The sequence below is a fragment of the Lynx rufus genome, unplaced genomic scaffold (genome assembly GCF_022079265.1).
Source record: "Lynx rufus isolate CCGP_SWC_20201006 ecotype Redwood Valley unplaced genomic scaffold, mLynRuf1.p SCAF_5, whole genome shotgun sequence".
Lineage (NCBI taxonomy): Eukaryota > Metazoa > Chordata > Mammalia > Carnivora > Felidae > Lynx > Lynx rufus.
In genome coordinates, this window is record NW_025814867.1 from 27,149,017 (window position 1) to 27,170,270 (window position 21,254).

The 21,254-nt window shown below is 36.6% G+C and overlaps 1 protein-coding gene across 1 annotated transcript in view; it reads left to right on the top strand.

Annotated features, from left to right (window-relative positions):
* ATP2C1 (ATPase secretory pathway Ca2+ transporting 1) overlaps nucleotides 1-21,254 on the top strand; it is a 176,113-nt gene that overhangs the window by 116,690 nt on the left and 38,169 nt on the right. Inside the window, exons 11-17 of the mRNA XM_047100132.1 lie at nucleotides 3,893-3,959; nucleotides 9,363-9,487; nucleotides 10,368-10,465; nucleotides 12,418-12,513; nucleotides 12,601-12,690; nucleotides 14,534-14,638; nucleotides 18,861-19,017. Coding sequence (XP_046956088.1) covers nucleotides 3,893-3,959; nucleotides 9,363-9,487; nucleotides 10,368-10,465; nucleotides 12,418-12,513; nucleotides 12,601-12,690; nucleotides 14,534-14,638; nucleotides 18,861-19,017 — 738 coding nt within the window. The remainder of the gene's footprint in view (nucleotides 1-3,892; nucleotides 3,960-9,362; nucleotides 9,488-10,367; nucleotides 10,466-12,417; nucleotides 12,514-12,600; nucleotides 12,691-14,533; nucleotides 14,639-18,860; nucleotides 19,018-21,254) is intronic.

Sequence of the window (21,254 nt, forward strand, 5' to 3'; positions counted from 1 at the left end):
TTCCCGTAATCATATAGCATTTCTCTAAACATTTTAGTATTTATTTGTCTTCCTGGTTTTCAACAAATTGATAGTAATGTTTTATGGACTACTATTCCTTTTTTGTTTCATATTTTCTTCATAAACATCTTGCCATTAAGTAGATGCTCTTTATATAGATGTCATGAAATAGATGGTTGTATAGTATTTCATTATGTGGGAAAAAAATTCTTAGAAGTAAAATTTTGGGGGCAAAGAATATGCATGTAATTTTTCAATTTTTGGCACGTTTTGAAGGTTTTTGTTTCATATTGCTAAATAGTATCTTTCATCAGCAAGGTAAAGGTGTTCCTCTTCCAGCGCTCTTGCTAACTTTGTTGTCATTAACAGATGAATAAAAGGCTTATTATTTTATTTCACAACTCATTATAGAGAAACTGAACAGTTGTCATATGTGTGTTGGTCCTTTTTATTTTATGACCTTCCAGTCTATTTATTTTGTCCCTTCTTCTCTTGTGGCTTGGGTCTTAGATCAGTAACAGCTCTTTGTATAATTTGGATAGCCATCCCTTTTGTTAAGTTTATTTCCCCCACTTTTTAAATTCCCTTTGAGGGATAAATATAGTAAACTTGGTTATGAAGGAGGGAGATGTGATTGAAATATATTGTCCTGAGGTTGTGATAGCACTGTCCTGTTGATAATCTCTGCAGTTACAGTTTCTGGTTTATTCATAGAAGCTTTCCTAACCCCATATTGTGAAGAGTGTTTATCTTTATAAGTATATTTACTTAAACATCAGTCTACAGCTTAGTTTTTATTTTTGACACTTTATTTTACTATTTAGAATTTATTTTAGTATCAGACTTAAGGTGGGGGCGCCTGGGTGCCTCAGTCGGTTGAGCACCTGATTTTCAGGGCTCAAGTCATGATCTCATGGTTTGTGAGTTTAAGCCCCACATTGGGCTTGCTGCTGTCAGCACAGAGCTCACTTCAGATCCTTCCCCGCTCATGTGCTTGCTTTCTCTCTCTCTCAAAAATAAATAAACATTAAAAAAAAAAAAAAACCAAAAAACTTAAGGTAGAGTTGTAACATTTTTACTCAGAAGTTAATTATCCCAATACCATTAATTCTCTAGTTCATTCTATTTTTAACATGTTTTTTTAAAGTTTATTTATCTATTTTGAGAACAAAAGAGAGCACAAGCACAGGGAGGGGCAGAGAAAGAGAGAGAATTCCAAGCAGGCTCTGCACTGTTAGCACAGAGCCTGACATGGGACTTGATTTCCCAAACTCTGAGTTCATGACCTGAGCTGAAATTAAGAGTCAGATACTTAACCAACTGAGCCACCATGCACTCTATAGTCCATTCTTTTATTCACTCAGTTGAAATGACATTTTTTAAAAAAAAAAATTTTTTTTAATGGTTATTTATTTTTGAGACAGAGAGAGACAGAGCATGAACGGGGGAGGGTCAGAGAGAGGGAGACACAGAATCTGAAACAGGCTCCAGGCTCCGAGCTGTCAGCACAGAGCCCGACGCGGGGCTTGAACTCACGGACCGCGAGATCATGACCTGAGCTTAAGTCGGCCGCTTAACCGACTGAGCCACCCAGGCGCCCCTGAAATGACATCTTTATCATATATTAAATACTTGAATAAATTTTGGAGTCTTTTCTCCTTTTCTTTAGTTTTTCCATGATGTTATTTTAATTATTTTTGCTAGCTTAAAATTTCAAAATCAATAATGCAGTTCTAAATTAAAATAGATTTGCGTTACACAGTTTCAGTTAAATAATTTTTTAAATATTCTATTGATCCGTCTGTCTATATTATAAAGTAGAAGATGGAAAGGTATTTCATTCCTCTTTTTTAACTGGTGTGTATATTGTCATAGCTCCCTTAATTTGATTATTGCTATTTATTTTCTAGAATTTATAGGGAATTTGGTAACTGTTAGGGCATTTAGCCAATTAAATCTCAGTTTATGTTAACATTGTACCATGAAACCACCTCACTTTTAGTGATAAAAATCTTTCAACTTTATCATTACCTGGTTTTAATTTAATACATAGGACCTAATTTTTATTGCTAGGATAGTATATGGAATAGGATAAGGATCAAAGTCAAAATCAGAGGTCAACAGATTTTTTTGGGGGTGGGGGAGTACAGGGCCCAGTAGTACATATTTTAGCCTTTGGTCCATACCAAAGTATTTCGGATATTCTTTGTTGGAAATATTCAACTCAGCCATCAGCAGGGAAGCTATCATAGACAGTACCTAAACAAATAGATATAACTGTGTTCCAACAAACTTTATTTGCAAAAGCCTTCAGGAGGCCCACAGATTATGGTTTGCTGACTTCTGGTATAGTTCATTGGACATAATTTCTTTTGTCAGGGTAGTGTTTGGGATAGAATGTTAGAGAATCACAGTCTGGATTATTTATTTATTTTTTAATGTTTATTTATTTTATTTTTTTTTATTTTTAAAAAAAAATTTTTTTTTTCAACGTTTATTTATTTTTGGGACAGAGAGAGACAGAGCATGAACGGGGGAGGGGCAGAGAGAGAGGGAGACACAGAATCAGAAACAGGCTCCAGGCTCTGAGCCATCAGCCCAGAGCCTGACGCGGGGCTCGAACTCACGGACCACGAGATCGTGACCTGGCTGAAGTCGGACGCTTAACCGACTGCGCCACCCAGGCGCCCCATAATGTTTATTTATTTTTGAGAGAGAGAGAGAATGGGAAGGGCAGAGAGAGAGGGAGACACAGCATCTGAAGCAGGCTCCAGGTTCTGAGCTGTCAGCACAAACTCCGATGTGGGGCTTGAACTCATGAACCGTGAGATCGTGATCTGAGCTGAAGTTAGATGCTTAACTGACTGAGCCACCCAGGTGTGCCCCTGTAGCTATAGAAAGAAGAAAAACCTGTTTTTAAATGTTTATATTACTCTAGAATACAATCTTGAATTTGTTATACTTTATTAAAACTGTGATGATACTGTGTGTGTTTTCTCACAAAACCAGTGGTGCACTCCTTGCCCCCTTTCTTTTCAGAGGCAAAGGTCAAAGCAAGAGAGTATATTGTTTGGTTCATGTTAATTGATTTCTTATTTGTAAATGCCATAAAAGTAGTTTTTTTCCTTTTTAATTTTAGAGAGAATTTGCACAAGTTGGGGAGAGGGACAGAGAGAGAGAGAGAGAGAGAGAGAGAGAGAGAGAGTCTTAAGCAGGGTCCACGTTCAGCGTGGAGCCGGACACAGGGCTTGATCCTATGTCCTTGGGATCATGACCCGAGCTGAAACAAGTCTAACGCTCAACCCACTGAGCCACCCAGGCACCCGGCTAATTTTTAAATGTTATAATGTAATTTTAGATATTTTAAGTAAGATGTATTACTCTTTCAGCCAAGTCCTAAGTATTCCTTTGTTTGCAGTATAAACTTTATATGTATTGCCTGGATATTTAGTGATAAGAAGTAAAGTTCCAAGGTTTATTTTTGCAAAGCTGATAATAAATAGAGGACCCATCTGTCTTATGCTACCTTCTTTTTTTTCCCTATTGTGAGAGAATACTGGTAATGTTTTCTTATAGTGGTAATTCTCAGATATTATTGCTTTAAGGGGTGAATGGCAGCAGTGGCAACAGAAGGTAAAGTGTGTGTGTGTGTGTGTGTGTGTGTGTGTGTGTGTGTGTGTGTATGTGCACGCATGTTCACATATACAACATTATCTTTAAGCAGCATTAATTTTAATCTCCCCTGCTTAATGAATTTTTCTAAAATCTTGTAACTGTGATCTGATATACCTTCTCCTTTATGTTATGGAACTTTTTGACTGCCCTCAGCATCCCATTTATACTGATGTGATTTTATATAAAAGGGAGAAATAGCTATTTGATTCTTTTCCAGGTATCATCATGTTGGTTGGCTGGTTACTAGGAAAAGATATCCTGGAAATGTTTACAATTAGTGTAAGGTAAGTTCTAATAATCATTTGTTTATAAATTGAAGTCTTTTTTCTCTCTCTTATTTCTCTAATAGGCATGTATAGAAATAAACTCTAGAAAAATGCAAACCATGTGTCTAGCAGTGGAGAAAATGCACACTAGATGTCTGGTGTTATCTGTCCAATATTACATTTAAAAAAAAATGTTTATTTTTGAGAGAGAGGGAAAGCGAGAGTGCACACATGAGGCAGAGAGAGAGGGAGACAGAATCCCAATCAGGCTCTGCACTGTGCAGAACCTGGCATGGGGCTCAATCCCACAAAAACTGGGCGATCATGACTGAGCAGAAACCAAGAGTCAGATGCTTAACCAACTGAGCCACCCAGGTGCCCCCAATATTGCAATTTTATATATTAATAGACAGTTAAGGACTGCCAAATTGAAAACTAGCAGCATGAAAGAGAAAGACCATAATAATAGAAACTGAATAAACAATCTCAGAGGAAAATGAAAATTTCAAGAAATAGCAGAAAAATTAAAACTGGAAAGCATTTTTATTTTCAGAGATTTGTGAACAAACTGCATTTATGATATACAGATTGCTGTAGAAGAGGATCAGAGAAAAAAAGTTTTTAGGAATTATGATTTTGACTGTTGAAATTAAACATTCAAATTTAAGGGCTGTAATATAAAGTTAAAAAGGGTTCCCTTAAAATAGACTAAAGTGTCTGAAACAGAGAATGAAATAAAAGTGATGAAGAATAATTTAATAAATGCCAATCTAACTAATAGGAGTTTCAAAAGAGGTAAGAAGAAATTATATAAGAAATGATACATGAATATTTTTTGTCTCTGAAGCAAGACGTGAAATCTTTATATGGATTCTGTAAATGCCAAACAAGATGAAAAAAACTCCAAACTAGATACATCATATGAAATTAAAGAAAACCAGTCAGGTTGTCTATAAAGTAAGGATAATTCGACTGGTATCAAACTTCTTGTTAGCAACTGCAGTTTCCACCAAGGGGTCTTTTTAGACTCTATTAAACATTTCATTGCACAAGACTTTCGTATGTCCTATCTGGCACCTGTGCCTTGAACAGCAGGGCAACTTAAGGCATGCCTCTTATGAGAGAGTCTGTGCAATAGTTCAGCTTTAGGTACAAGAAGATTGGGATGGCCTTGTGAGTGCAGGGGCTACCCTGGGTTAAATTGTTTCATATTCCACAGGAGCCAACATCTCTGGGAACATACACTTTCCAGGGTGCTTGCAAGAAACATGTCCAGGTGTAAGCGTCACCTACGGTCTGGAAACCCAAAGCAATGGCTTCTATAAGATAAATTATAATTCTTCCAGTCCATAGATAATTTATCAGTCAGGAGATCCCTTTATCATAAGCAGTGTTGCCTGGCAACATAGTTGATAATACTACCCTTGCCAGGTCACAAGGGGAACAGAGCTACCCTTCATCCATAGTAACGTTGGATTACATTAGAAAATAGTGGGGGCAATGCTATCAAAGTATGAGGGGAAAGGAATTTAAGTCAGTAAATCTAGGCCTAGCCAAAGTATCGATCCAGTTATTACAAATATAAATAGGCAGGTAATCAGAAAATTTATTCCTTCCCCATCCTGTATGAATTCCAGCAAAACAAAGATGAAAAAAGGAAGATGATCATGTATGGGATATAAGTAAGAGTGGAATTCACCTAGGTACCTAATAAGGAAAAGAAATTCTAGATGATAGCTCTATGGTAGGCATAGTAAGTCATAGTTCAAATATTAGAACAAAAACAATGTATTAAAAAAAAAATCAAATGGATTACAAGGAGTAGGTAGATGGAGTAAGAAGTTAAAAGACATTTGTGATGGGGTGAAGGAGTATATTTTTTTCTTAAAAGGGGCAAAAATACAATTTGAAACTCTTGGCTTAAATCTGTATAAAAAAGATGGGTTAAATATGAAATAAATTTAAAATTGGGCATGAGGATGAGATAATAAATATTAGCATATTAGTTGTTGGACTCATTTTTAGATTTTGAGTATTTTTTTGAGCAGTTCTCTTTGTGAAGATTGATATAATCATGATTTTTATTCCTACTTCAAAGTCTTACAAAGGACAAAGTATTAAAAAATATATTTTAGGGGCGCCTGGGTGGCGCAGTTGGTTAAGCGTCCGACTTCAGCCAGGTCACGATCTCTCGGTCCGGGAGTTCGAGCCCCGCGTCGGGCTCTGAGCTGATGGCTCAGAGCCTGGAGCCTGTTTCCGATTCTGTGTCTCCCTCTCTCTCTGCCCCTCCCCCGTTCATGCTCTGTCTCTCTCTGTCCCAAAAATAAATAAAAATGTTGAAAAAAAAAAAAAATATATATATATTTTAATAGAATAAAACTCATTCTATTTTGCAATAATTATATGGGTCCATTGTACTTTTATAAATCTAAGATATTAGTGACCTTATTTTTCCTATGTCTTAAAACATTTTGCTATTTCATTGTAGCAAATGAAATAGCAATTATTGTAATAATTATTTCCATTTGTGCTAAAAACCAGTAAAACAAGAATGCAGAAGGATGATGATGGGATCACTTACAAGGTTGATGTAATAATAAAGTAAATCATCATTATTCTGTTATCCTTTAATTCTTTTATTATGTTGCCCAAAATATTACATCATCATTTACAAAGGTATAAAAGAAGTCCGGAGGTATATTTGTTGTTGTCTTTTTCTTCTCCCTCCACCCCTTTTTTGCACTCATTAAAATTAAGAATCGTAATTTTTCATTTTCCCACATAATGGCAAAGAGTAATTGACAGGAAAATTATTGGACAAACTGGAAGATGAAATGCAAAGAGACAAAGTGCTACTGTAGGCTCTAATGATGAGGGTGAAATTTAATAATATATGTGAAATCTTAATACTGTGACTCTTTGGGTGATGGTAGCTTCAATTTAATTTAACTCCTGAATTAATGAGTGAAAGTTTATTTCTTATGACAAAAAGGGAAGGACAGGTATTCTCTTTCAGTTAGTCATTCTACATCAAGGAAATTTATCATGCATTTCCAACAAGAACCTAGGCCACCCCTTTTTGTTAAAAGGATGTGTGACCATTTTCTTTCATCTTTTCTGATATTTGTTTGCCAGCTTTTACTTTATACCATTTATAAGTGGACAAATACTGAAGGCTGGTATTAATATAAAGGTGATTAAATGGAAATAGATGATATAGAAATGAAAAACTTCATTTACACCCCTTGTAATTGGTGTTTTTTAATCTAAAAATTATGTTACAGAGATGACTTATCTTTTCAACAAAGTTATGAACCATCAACATTTTCAGAAGTGTTGCGTTTTGAAGATACAAATGCGAAAAGTGAAACCAGAATTGATAAGCCTATAACCTATGGGAAATGTTTTTTGAATCTGAAATCACTTTTTGTAAAGTGAATATATTCCAGGTTCCTTCATGACAGTTGACAAGCAGTTAGTTGCATCCAAAGGACATTGCATATTTCTGATATATGTATACCTTCAAATCCAGAAATATAGTTTGGGGTTAAAATTTAAAATTTCTAGGGGTGCCTGGGTGGCTCAGTTAAGTGTCTGACTTTGACTCAGGTCATGATCTCCCGGTTCATGTGTTTGAGCCCTGCATTGGGCTCTGTGCTGACAGCTCAGAGCCTGGAGCCTGCTTTGGATTCTGTGTCTTTCTCTCCCTCTCTCTCTTCCTCTCCCTCTCCCTCTCCCTCTCCCTCTCCCTCTCCCTCTCTCTCTCTGCCCCTCCCCTCTCTCAAGATAAATTTAAACAATATATAAAAATTTTTAAAAATTAAAAATTTCTGAAGTTTTTCATAATCCATTTATTCCTTTGCAAATTATTTATAAAGTGAAACTTAGACACAAAAGAAGGGAAAGGTCCACTAGATCTAGATTGTAAACTGATGCCTATTTTTCCTGATACAGTGAGGGTTAATGGAAGCATAAGAAACGAGGATTCTATTTGAGCATAGAATAGTTCAAAAGAGAGAAGGGAACATTAATGATCGCACATATTTCTTGACTTTAGTGTATACTGTTTAGCCAGTGGTATTGTGTCATTCGTTGGCTTTCACCTTTTAGAATTAACCTGTAAACAGAGCATGAAAGCCTTTAATAATGCTTATAGAACAGGATGCTAATGATGTCAAGGTAGATCATTCTGAAGAAAAGGTAGGTAATAGAAATTGGGAAGTAGAAGCAGTGGAGAGAACAATGTTAGAAGGAGGAACAGGAACACATGTGTCCTTGCCTATAGGGGAGTTTGGTGTGGGATAAAACATAGAGACTTAATTTGATTTTTTTTTTTAACATTTATTTATTTTTGAGACAGAGAGCTTGAACAGGGGAGGGTCAGAGAAAGAGGGAGACACAGAATCTGAAACAGGCTCCAGGCTCTGAGCTGTCAGCACAGAGCCCAACACGGGGCTCGAACTCATGGACCACGAGATCATGACCTGAGCCGAAGTCGGACGCTTAACCGACTGAGCCACCCAGGCGCCCTGAGACTTAATTTGATTTTTAAAAAATTGCAGAGGGAAACCGTGAAGTACATTTTTTTGTTGTAATAAAATACACATACCATAAAGTTTACCATTTTAAAATGTACAATTCAGTGGAATTAAATCCATTCATAGTGTTGTACAGCTACAACCATTATCAAGTGTCAGAACTTGTCATCACCTCAAAAGAAAACCCTGTGCCTACTGGGCGATCACGCACCATTTTTCCTTCTCTCTTGCCTTTGGCAGCCACTAAACTGCTTCCTGTCTCTGAATTTGCTTACTGTTAATATTTCATATAAATGGAACCAAAACAACATGTGTCTTTTGTGTCTGGTTTCTCTCACTATGCATAATGTTTTTGAGGTTCATCCGTGTTGTAGGATGTATCAGTACTTCATTTTTTTTTTTTTAATGGCAGAATACTACATTGTATGGCTATACTATAATTTCCCATTTATCAGTTGATGGAAATTTGGACTATTTACATCTTTTGGTGATTGTAAATAGTGCTGGTATGACCAGTCGTGTAAGTTTTTGTCTGAATACCTATTACTGTTATCTGTATTTACAGATGTGAAAACTAAACTACAGGGGTAGAGTGATAATAGCTCAGAGTCAAACAGGTAAAAATTGGGGAAGCCAGGGGTACAGATCTAGGTAATCTGATGTCACAGCCTGTATTCTTCAACCACTACACTTAACCTGGCAGTTAGTAGGTTATCCAATAAATGGTAATCAACTTTCCCTTCTTCTTGAGGCCACTTTTTGAGTATTGACAATATTGATTTTGTGTTTTTATTAGCCTCAGTTTTAAGTCACAGCCAATTGAACTGATTGCTGTAGGTACTATTTAATTTATGCTTCAATACTAAGTATATATTGGTTACAGTTTGGCTGTAGCAGCAATTCCTGAAGGTCTTCCCATTGTGGTCACAGTGACTCTAGCTCTTGGTGTTATGAGAATGGTGAAGAAAAGGGCCATTGTGAAAAAACTGCCTATTGTCGAAACTCTGGGTAAGTATGTGGTAATGTGAGCATACTTATGCAATAGTGTGTGAGTTTACATCAATAGTGAATCATCTGCAGCTTGTTACCATTTTTGTCTTAGAGGCTTGAGTGGTGGTATTTGACTTGTGGCAAAGTTAAGTGTGGTTTTCACAACCAGAAAAGGTACTTAAAAACGCATATCATTCAGGATAGGGGACTTTCAGAGAAATCTTTCTGTATCAGAGATGTTGTAATGCTTAAATCATGTAAAAAAAAAAATCTATTTAACCAGTGAAACTTTAGAGTAAAATTAGTAGAATTACTTTCCTTTGACATCTCAAGAAAGATAATTATAGATCCCAGAATGTCGTACTTCAGTTGAATTTCTGATAACAGTAAATATACAGCAGTTGCTAAGTGTTGCTGTAACAACTTTATGTGTGATATGAAAATTGCAGTAACTTTCTGTATGCTGTGAAATATCTTTTTTTTTTTAATTTAGGATTCTAAAAATGTTGAATTTAATTTTTAGTTTGCATTACAGTACTGAGAAGGCAGAATATCTTAAAATTTCTGACTGAAACAATTATATGGGTTTAAATTTAGGTACCTTTAAACTTTCTAGAAATATTATATAAAGCTAATACTGAGAAGCTTTGTAGAAATTCAACTGCAAATTAATAAGAAAAAGTCAACATTTATCAGTTAATCTGTTTTTTTAATTTTAACATGAGTAATCACTTTATGGTGAAATCATAATGAGAAAACATCTAAAATTATCAGTGAACTTGATTTGTTCAAAATTCAGAGCAGCAGGACAGGCTTCAGAGTCTTTGATTTGTTTTCAATGTGAACTTGTTTATTTCCCTCTGACTCTTTTGGTGACATGTAATGATTTATTCTTTAGGCTGCTGTAATGTGATTTGTTCAGATAAAACTGGAACACTGACAAAGAATGAAATGACTGTTACTCACATATTTACTTCAGATGGTCTGCATGCTGAGGTACTCTATAGATTTTTTTTTTTTTTTTAACAACAGTATTTCTTTGTTAAGAAACTTGGTGTGTAGACATTCCTCACAGTTCTAGTGTCTTATCTTCAAAAGGGTTATAAATTCAGCAGCAGCAGAGTCTTTCCCTTATTTTACCAGTCTTGATCCCGCTCCACTTGCACATGCTGTACACTCTACAAACCAGAAACTTTGCATCATCCTTAGCACCTTCCAGTCACCCCTGCTAGCCATTTGTTACCAAACTCTTATTCTTGCTCTATACGTAGCTTGAGGGATCTTTCAGAACCAAATGTTGAGCAAGTCACTCCCTAATTAAGATGTTTCCATTGCGACCAGGATCCTGAAGTGTGGCCTCTTGAGGCCGTACGTATTTTGTTCCTTGTTTCCTTCTTCAGCCTTGTATGTTCCACTTCACTTTTTGTGCACCAGATATACTGGCTTTATGTTCTTTCAGTGTGACAAAATTCCTCCTACTTCAGGACCTTCGCTGCTGTTCTCACTGCACAGGACAGTTTAATGTCTCTCTATCCTTTGCACTGCAGTTCGAACCCTACTTCTTTAGAAAAGCTTTGCTGACCACTCAGAACTGGTCCTATTTTATTTGTTTTCATAGCACTCCGTGCCTCTTAGTTTTTAGCCCAGATAAAATTTTCTAAAATATTAGAAGTTGTAGTAGAGCAGAACTAAGTTGCTTAACATGGGGCCTGCCTCACAGTAGTAAATACTTGTTGAAAGAATAAATGAATAGATGAATTACTTTATTTTAAAACTTACATTTTGGCAGTTTCTTAAGTGCATGTCAGTGTATGTGCATTGGTTAATTTTGAAGCTAGATGAGGACAAGTTCCAGTCTCCACCACCCCCCCTCCCCCGCCCCAGTCTTTACTGGATTTCTGGCTGGTGTGTCCATTCACACCACTTAGGATGGGTACAGTATTTTAAATTGTATTTATATCCAATTCACCGAGCAAAGTAAGCATTAGACAAATTGACAGAAGTTGCATTTAGGTTTATTTAATTCCATTTTACATAGGCTTTGAAATGAGACTGTTCTTATTTAGGGTATTAGATTTGGTTAAGGAAGGAGACCTGATACTCTGTTGTTGAATATGCCTTTTGTGGATGACTCTGGGTCATTGGGGTTACATGTGCTTCTATGGTTCAGATATGGAAGGTAGGATATAAGTTGCTGTTTTGTTTTAAGCCCGTACTTTGATATGTTGAGCATTAACCATTTGTTAATTGGTTAACATTCTCTAAACTGTCTTATTTTTATTGTGAAATTTAACTTTTGTTGATTTATTTTTTTTTTGTTGATTTAATTTTATTTTATTGTGAAATTTAACTTGATTTGCTCTAGCCATACAGAATAAGTATCTGGTTTGTTTTGACCTCTGATTTTTAAAACTGGCGTGTAATATATTATGTTAAAGTAGTTTGTAAGTGCTGGGATAAATCACATAATGTCTCTGTTCCTGCATATTTGCAAAAAGAATTCTGCTGTTTTCTGGGTCTCAGGTTTGTCACAAATGTTAGGTGTGGAAATGGATTTGAATTCTTGGAAAATTTAGTATGTTACATAAATATAATGTTACATAAATTTAAAGCTTACTTACATATAGAGATTTTCATGGTTTATCTTTTTTTATAGTATAAGTAGAAACAATATAAGATTATGTTAACAATATTTCTTATATTGTATATTGTCATAATTATTAATTTAATTATTAATATAATTATAGGTTTGTCATTATGGTAAAAATTAGAATCTATATTCTTTTAACTGTTAAGTATTTTTTCAGACAAGTGCTTTTCTAAATATATACACTAATAGTATCATAATGTATAAAATTAAATGAACATAACTCATCATAGTTTTCAGTTTTCATGAGTATTGTCATTGTCTTCTGGTTGAATTATTGACCCCACTTTATGTTCCTTAGGTTACTGGTGTTGGCTACAATCCGTTTGGGGAAGTGATTGTTGATGGTGATGTAGTTCATGGATTCTATAACCCAGCTGTTAGCAGAATTGTTGAGGTAACTACTTTATTCCCTAAGGAGGTGACTTTTCATAATGATTTAGGACACAATGATGGGTTCATAGTTTCCATGCATTTCTTTTAGGCGGGCTGCGTATGCAATGATGCTGTAATTAGAAACAACACTCTAATGGGGAAGCCAACGGAAGGAGCTTTAATCGCTCTTGCAATGAAGGTATGTGCCTGATCTCTCTTCAGTATACAAGATACTACCCTCACAAGAGAATGTGAGGCTATCAGTTTCAGTATTACTAGTTTTTAGGTATAGAATGAAGACAACTCACAATGTTTCATTGTTTACATTGCCTTTTGGGGACTAGTTTTATTCTTCTTGGAACTACAGAGCCAATACAGCCTGTTCAGTATAGCTTTATGCCTTACGTTCAAGAAACAAATTAATGACCAGTGACTGGATTTCTTTTTATGAAGAATGTTTTTGTTTTCCATAATATTTAGAGTTTCGTGTGAAAAGCTTTATAAATGGGTGTAATTGCTGAAGTACTATAACATTCAAATGAGTAAAAGGAAACATTCTTTAAAGTATTTCCATGTGAAGATATTAAGACATAGCTTTTCTTTTTCCAGTCTTCCCATTTCCTCCATTATCAATTTCTTAAAACGAGTATAGAGTTAGAATCTGTGTTGGGGAGATAGGGTGCTGTTCTTTGTGACCCTTTTGTCCTTCCCAGTTGGTCTTCTCTTCTAACTCTTACCTTTGATTAAATATGAAACCTAAAGCCCACTCTGTCACTTCCATAACAAAAATTAAAACTCTACTTTTAAAAGCAGTCTTAGAAAGCTTTGAGACTTGTGTGAAACAGGATACCTCTAAGTGAGGTTGTTTGAATTGAGATCCAGTATAGAAATTTAGGTTATTGTATTTAATAAAATTGATATTTTTAGAATATATGTTTTCTTAACTTTCAGAAAGCTACATTTCTTTATCATTTGTTCTCTTGTAACTAAAGTAGCATCGTATAGCTTTTTGAAGGATATTTAAAAGTTGAATCTGTTATCTGTTATTTACTGTGTTAAACTTGACCTTATACTCTTAACTTTTAAGAGAGTGTGTGAAACCACCTCCGTATGACTGAGGACCTTACATTTTAGGGTAGGGAGTTGACACTGACATACTGGAAACAAACAGAAGGTAGACCAATATAGTAGATAGTTAAGTCTTAGACATTGAGCCACATATAAGAACAATGCACATTCAGACTGGAGACCTAGGTTTTGAAGGATAGGCAGGATTTGGAAAGGCAGTAAGCTAGGGAAAGAGCAAGGATAAAAGCGTGGAGGAATAAATAAGCATAGATTGCATGGTGGCTTATGTATGGGTGACCTGGATGCCAAGAAGGGAGTTTGAGTAACCCACAGGATTGTTAAAGAGATTGCACGGTGGGTTTCTAGAGGATCTTTGAAAGCCAGGAAGAAAAGTCTGAACATGTTTCAGTAGATAACAAAGAACAAAAAGCACTAAGCTAGGTTTTTGAGTAGTTTGAATATGTAGAGGGAAATGCAGAGGGTTTTTGGAAGGAGAACAGCTACATGACCCTGGTAGTAGTAGAATATCAAGCGGTAAGGTACACGGGAGTAGCATGGTAGCAACAAGAAAGATGGATTTAGATCCCGAGGAAGTAAGGAATTGAATCTGAAGCTTCTGTTGATTACAAAAGTACATACTCAGTATCAGTTGGGTACCTTTATGGTTTGGGTACCCTGCTTCCTTCCAGAATTTGAGCCAGCAGAGATTTTCATATAGTCACTGTTGAAGATTTGGTCTGCATACTGTCCAGGGAGCATGCCTTACACTGTATGTACACACCAAGGCTTTCATCTTGATCACGTATGCTGTCATTCAGAAAAATACAGTATAAATGGAAGGAGCATTGCTGTTCTGTCACCATTATTTGAATAATACTCCACAGATATCTCTAGCCAGCCTAGCTGTAAGTTGTGTTAAAGAAAAAAAATAGTCCCATGTTGGTGAGAATTAACTTTCTTTTTGTGTCATACAGATGGGTCTTGATGGGCTTCAACAGGACTATATCAGAAAAGCTGAATATCCTTTTAGCTCTGAGCAAAAGTGGATGGCTGTTAAGTGTGTACACCGGACACAGCAGGTACCTTTCCATGTAACGAGTGCTTACTAAATCGTGCTGAACATAGATGACCGTGTTGCTCTCATTATCCCCCTTTGGCTTTAAGTGATCATTGAGCAAAGCAAAGGCCTGTTTCTTTAAAGTGTGTATAATTCGTAGTAACTCATCCTTGTTGCTCTCATGCTCCCTTTGATTTCATGCGTATGGATACCCGGTTTTGCTGCGTGAGCAAATAGCTTAAAATGAGTTGGAGCCTAGTCTCAGTGTCCTAGAACTTGTGACATCAGATTCTATCAACATCTTTGTTCTTGATGACTGTGTATTATAGGTTTCTGCTCTCTGGTGTCAATCAGTATTCTTTCACTGAAGGAATGCCTTGTCTTCAGAACAAACAAAACCACATTATTTTGTGGAAAAGTGGTTACCAAATATGTATAATTCATGTTAGTTGATCCAGCTTACAAACTGGCAAAATGACATGCAGTGATATTTCAAGCTACTGCTTTGTCCCTGGGTGCTTTAGAAATTTTTATAAAGTTAGTGTAATAAGAGTTCTTAGTTATCTACAAAGTATGTCACTCATAGCTGCTGTTACCAGTTTGATGCTGAAACTTTTGCCATGCCCTTAAAAAATACATATGTTATTTTAGTATTTTCTTTATTAGGAATTAATAATTGGCTATGTGATTTCCCCTATGAGCAAATAGTTGGAAGCCATTACATCTCTGTAGACAGGAATGAGTGAGAGGATTTCTCACTCATAATAAATAGGAAACATAACTGATTTTAAAAGAAAGGCCAAGTTGGCCAACATTGAACTTGTCAATAGATGTCTGCCAGGAACTCTGTTCATGAGGAGAAAAAAGATTTGTCTGATCTTTAAAGGAACTTTTATGAACTCCTGGGAAGGGAGACAAGTAAATAAATAAAAGTGTAAAAATAAAATGCCTTTAAACCTTGTAACATAAAGCTTTCAAAAATTGCATTAGAGTTAAATAATTTTCACCTGTTGTCCTGGACTAAAGGAGTCCCTTGACCTCAAGAATACGTATATGAGTTTATATGGAAAGTTTGTTTCTTTATGTTTTATATATGGTCACTCAGTACTTCAAGATAATGTGGCTCATGTAAAGTTTAATGATTTGACTTCAGCAATTTTGAGTCTAACTTCACCAGAGTTGTTCTTTGGAAGTTGTACATTAATGTTACAGCTTGAGAACTGATCTCAGTTATGGGAGTGGGGGATAGGTAGCAGCAGGGTATAAGTTTGAAAGATGTATGTGATTGTTCTTCTCATATGCTGATCTGAAAATCTCCTCTTACAAAACAAAACCAACCAGTGTAACAAAACCCAAACCCACTGATGTGCCTCAGGATCTAAAAGAGGTCAGCCTGGCACAGATATGGCAGACTTACCATAAAGATAACCCCAGTGGCTCAAATAGTTTGTCTTAAGAGGACTTTCATTTGAGTGTGTCAGTATATGTTTATTTGTACTCTCTTCCTGGAACCTGTCAAAATGACAGCCAGTCAGTAAAGGATGTAAAAAAGAGAAAGGATGGAAAAGACTCAGTATGATAGGTATCTTTGAAGGTGGGGATTAAGACATAAGGTTAAAAACAAGAGATCAGTTTGAAGTTCTGAGTGAGGAACCAGTAGAAATCCCCCAAGAACCTTCGCTGTTTCTTGAGGCCCAACCATTCAGCCCTTCTTTACCCCAGTAGAATATCAGCAATCCCATCTTGGGAACAAGAATGGAGGGCAGAATTAAGGCTTACAACTGGAAACAGAGTGATTAAGGGCAAGTCATTGTCCTGAAGAGCATGCCTCCAGCATCTAACTCCACTTTCTTAGAATGCCTGCAGGGAGGTATCTTCCTACCCTCACTCGCTGATGCCAAAAATTGAAGAGTTGTAGGGAAGCTTACTGGTCTCAGGGAGATCCCAGTAATACGGAGTATTCTTACCTAAGCTCTTTGTTCACTGGTAGAGCTTACTGACTCTTGGTCATCATCTCATCACCCTACAGCAAGGGCTGTCAGTTGATAAACGCTATCAGTGCCCATGGAGCTTCTAGACCTTTAATTTCCTGAGTCTTAAAGTAAACGGACAGTCAAGGTTTGCTAAATATTTGTCTTTAGTATGAAAGACACAGACCAAACCAAAAGGGAAAGGGGTCTCAGCAAGACAAAGATAATGCTGGATACTGAAGAAAATTTCCAAAGACCCTAGAAAATGACAACAAAATACCTTAAGTAGAATGTTTTGAAAATAAAGTCAACGAATCTATCAGAAAGGGGTACAAAAAGTCAGAGAGGTGCTTAATATAAAAGATAAGGTACAAAAATTAGAATATAAACAAGATAGCCAACATAGTGGTAACAGAGAACAGAAAATGGGAAGGTTTTATCAAATAACACCAAAATTTTCCAGAGTAAGGACCTCAGCTTCTAGAATAAGATTGCCCACCAGCTGCTCAGCACAATGAGTTATATTAAAGAAGGATGGGGTGAAGGGATAAACACAGTGCCCATAATCAAGAAATTTGAGGACACTAAAGGAGAATTCTAAAAACTTCCACTGGTTTTTGGGGCCAGAGAGGAGGCAAAGGAGAGATTTTATATAAAGGTTTAGGAATTAAAGTAGCTTCTTAGACTTTTCAAATGTAATATTGGACTCTGGAGGCTGGAAGATAATAGAGGAATGTCTTCACATTGAGAGGAAATTTATTCTCAACTGAACTTAAAAAATGTGGGGATGGGATAAAAATGTTTTCAGATATTCCACATCCCAAAATGTGTATCCCACATACCTTTTCTTAGATACTTGCAGATATGTTATTCCAAGAGAAAACACAACTAAGGAAAATGAAGACTTTGAACCCAGTGAGTTCTAACCAGGAGAAGGGTGCAAAGAATCCCCAGGACAGAGGTGAAGGGAAGTCCTGCATACCAGTCATGTAGCAGGCTTAGAAATTGGCCAATTCAAACTAGAAAGGAAAGGAGAACAATACCCAAGGAGGAGGTCTTCAGTAATAATGTGGAAGGAATAGTTTACCTGCTCATTTAATCATATGAAAAATATCATTGAGAAGGGCTTTATATTGCATGGAAGAGTTTGGAGATAATATAATAGGTATACATAAAACTAAACAAATAAGAAGTTAAATAAGAAAAGAAATATATTTGAGTTAATGGAAACCGCATCATACCTTCTTCTTGCCTCCTTACCTCCTAATATCTGCTCAGTAGTTACTTGGGGACCCAAGGCAGATGAAGGCTCCGTCTCAGTGTGAGCATACACTGTCCTAGCAGGGCCAGAGGAATAGCACATTATTTGCATTTGCCAGTGATTCAGTGCTGTTCATATTTATTGGTCAAAGCAAGTCACCTCTGACTTCAAAGTGGGAGACAAGGGCAGAGAAATACATTCCTGTCATGTACCTGCAAGAAGTGGGATGTTTGTGAACTGTTCTTAGTTATTTTCCTTTGCTCAGTGGGTGGGAAACCCTAAAGTACACAGAATACTGGCAACTTTTGCTTTAACTTCATTGTAACAATGGGGAGAGGAGGAATAGATAGTAGGGTGGCCAAACTATCACCTGTCACAGTGGACCATGTATAAAATTGGTCAGCAAAAAAGTAGCAGTGTAAATGCATTTAAGAATATGGAGATAAGTAGGAAGGAATACAGTTAAAATTGGTTTGTTCTAGTAGAGTAGGACTAGAGGTGTGAAAATTTGGGCAGGCGACTGTAGTTTTTCATTGTAAGCTTTTGTATAATGCTTTGCTAAGGTAAAAAGTAAAAGGTTCTGATAATACCCATAATTACAAGGTAGCTTTGGGAATTAAATGGGATCACATACATAATGTGCATATAATAGCAGCTGATGGAAAGCCTGAGCCACTGCTTGTGGGCTGATGATAGATCTCTTTCCTTTTCTTGTTACGTTGTAAGGCCCTCCCCAAATCCCAGAGTGGCTAATCCAGGGCTTAGGGTAGCATTGCCTTCAGTGTGTGGAGGTGAGGGTGGTTGGGGAGTAGATGCTGTTTTCTCTCAAGGGTAAAAAAAGCTTCCACATATGAACTTTTAATCTTCAGAGTTGAAGTGCCATTCAAAGCCTTAGATTTGAGTAACTTCCCTGGTTATTATGAGAAATGTATGCCATGTATTGTTGACTCCAGTGACAGATATATACAAGTTGGCATTAACTTGAATTTAGTTGCAATGTTTTTTCTTCTTAGGATGGACCAGAGATTTGTTTTATGAAAGGTGCTTATGAACAGGTGATTAAGTATTGTACTACATACTATAGCAAAGGGCAGATGTTGGCACTTACCCAGCAACAAAGAGATCTGTACCAACAGGAGAAAGCACGAATGGGCTCTGCAGGGCTCAGAGGTAAGGCCATTTAACATAGTTCCTTAGGGTGGAAAAGTAACTATTACTGTATTTTATTGAGGCAGACATACAATGTTATGTTAGTTTCATGTGTATAACATACTGATTTGACAAGTGTATACATTGTGCTATGCTCACCACAATAAGTATGGTTACTATCTGTCACCATATAATACTGTTACAGTGTTGTTGACTATATTCCCTATGCAGTAATTTTCATCCTCATGACTTTATTTTATAAATGAAAGTTTGTACCTCTTAATCCCATTTAACTATTTGACCCATCCCTCCCAAACCCCTACCCCAGTGAGACCTTCTTTTAATTGTAGATGAATTTGTGCTTCACATCTGAGCTGCCCCATTCTGTTCCAGGGTTTATTTATAGAACACTGTCCTTTCTGAAGTCTTATGTTTTAGTTGGCTATTTGGCCCCCAAAACTTGGGAAGTTGGGAATGTAGCAAAATATGAAATTTCTAATTCTTACAGACGTGCAGTGGTCTCTGAGTAGGTGATAGGAATTTTATTTTTGACAAACTTATCTTGTGAGAAAAGAAATGGAGGAAGGGAAAGTGATATTACTCCTTCTTTGTTTTATCATTTTAACTGTTTTATTTATTACAAGATCTAAAATAATTCCCTAAATATTAAAATGTTAAGTCTCTGATTTGTCCTTTAAACTCTGGTGATTGTTTACTTATTCCTCTTCTGCTGACCTTCTTCCCTTGCCATTCACCAGACAGGTAAAGAAGTGCCCACGTTCTGCTTTATGTCTGTGTTGCTGACTGAACAGTGATGGGGAGAGAGGGTCTGCTCTCCACACACACACATTAGGCCATTTCTCCTAGGGACAGCATGTGTAGGATTGAAGAGTCAGGGGTTGAGGCCATACCTGGTTTTTACCTTCTCGATAGTCCTCTAGCTTGTAGTCTCTTTCAAGGAAACTGGAAGCTTTCAAGGAAACTGGAAGAGTTGGCCTCCTTAGTCTTATTATTTTTACAAAATAGAAGTCAAGTACAATCCTGGGAGGAAAAAGCAACTTAATTTAAAAAGATACTCCTCTTATTCACAGTTCACTTAAGCAAGGGCTCTCTGTGGGTATAAAACATTTGGATAGGTCTACAGGATTTCTGCTCTTACAATAAGCTAGGTTTAGAAAGGTATTCTTGTGGCTTTGAAGGCAGAGTTTTGTTATTCTTAACAAGAGGGTCCAAAGTTGGCTTGGATTTAGGGACCCTAAAGAAGTTTCAGAGGTTTCGTATGTTTTTATTTGGACTCTTTTCATCTGAAGGATTATGGAGGTCTTTGTTGGTGTGTGTGTATGTGTGTGTGTGTGGTTTGGTGTTGCAACATTGTGAAACAGACCAGAGTTGGTAGCGAGAAAATCTCTCTCCCAGGGCTTTAGGAAACACTCTGGTCTTTTGCCTCTTGCTGCATGTCTTTTCCTGTGCTTAAGCTCTGCTTTCTCCTCCTTCTGAAATTAACATAAGGGGAATAGGAAGACTTCAGATTTAACCTGATACATACTTAGGTTACATCTTACAAAATTTAAGTTTCTTAAATACACGTGGTTCTTAATTTTGAAGTCAGAGTCTGTTCTGTTTTTATGTTTTAGTCGGGGACCCTCCACACGAAAAAAGTCTACCTACCCTTGTCCTGAACAGCAGCAGTGCATCTTCATTTGTGCTGAGGAAACAAATAAATACAGGATATTAACCTTTAGGCTAATACCACCCCTCTACTGAGAGCGCCAGGAGCTGATCTCCCTTTCTTAGGGTTTGGTGACATAGGAATTGGTACTGTCTCCTTCTGTTGTCTTCTGCCTCTGTTCCAACACCAGGGACTGTCAGGAGGCTCATTGTCTCCAGGGTGAAAGCCTTTGGGGCACACATCTACATAGTTAGGTCTATGACTCTGACATCGGAAAAATAGAAGTCATTTGCCTCTAACCATGGTTTTCCAAATACATCTAATCCTTTGAACCTTTTGCTTAATTAAGAATGGATACTGTTTGTTATCATGGTTATGACTTTTCAGTTTCCCCAGGAGATACATATGTTCAGTTGGTGTGCTTTTGTGTGTGTGTGTGTGTGTGTTTTTTTTTTTTTTTCCTGTAAGTTGTTCAGTCTAATAATATTCCAGATGGAGACACATCCCTTTGGCTCATAAGGTAGTTACCAGAGTTGTGAGACTAAGCTAAATGATATTTGGAAATGAATAGTAGTTTGTGTTGTATCTT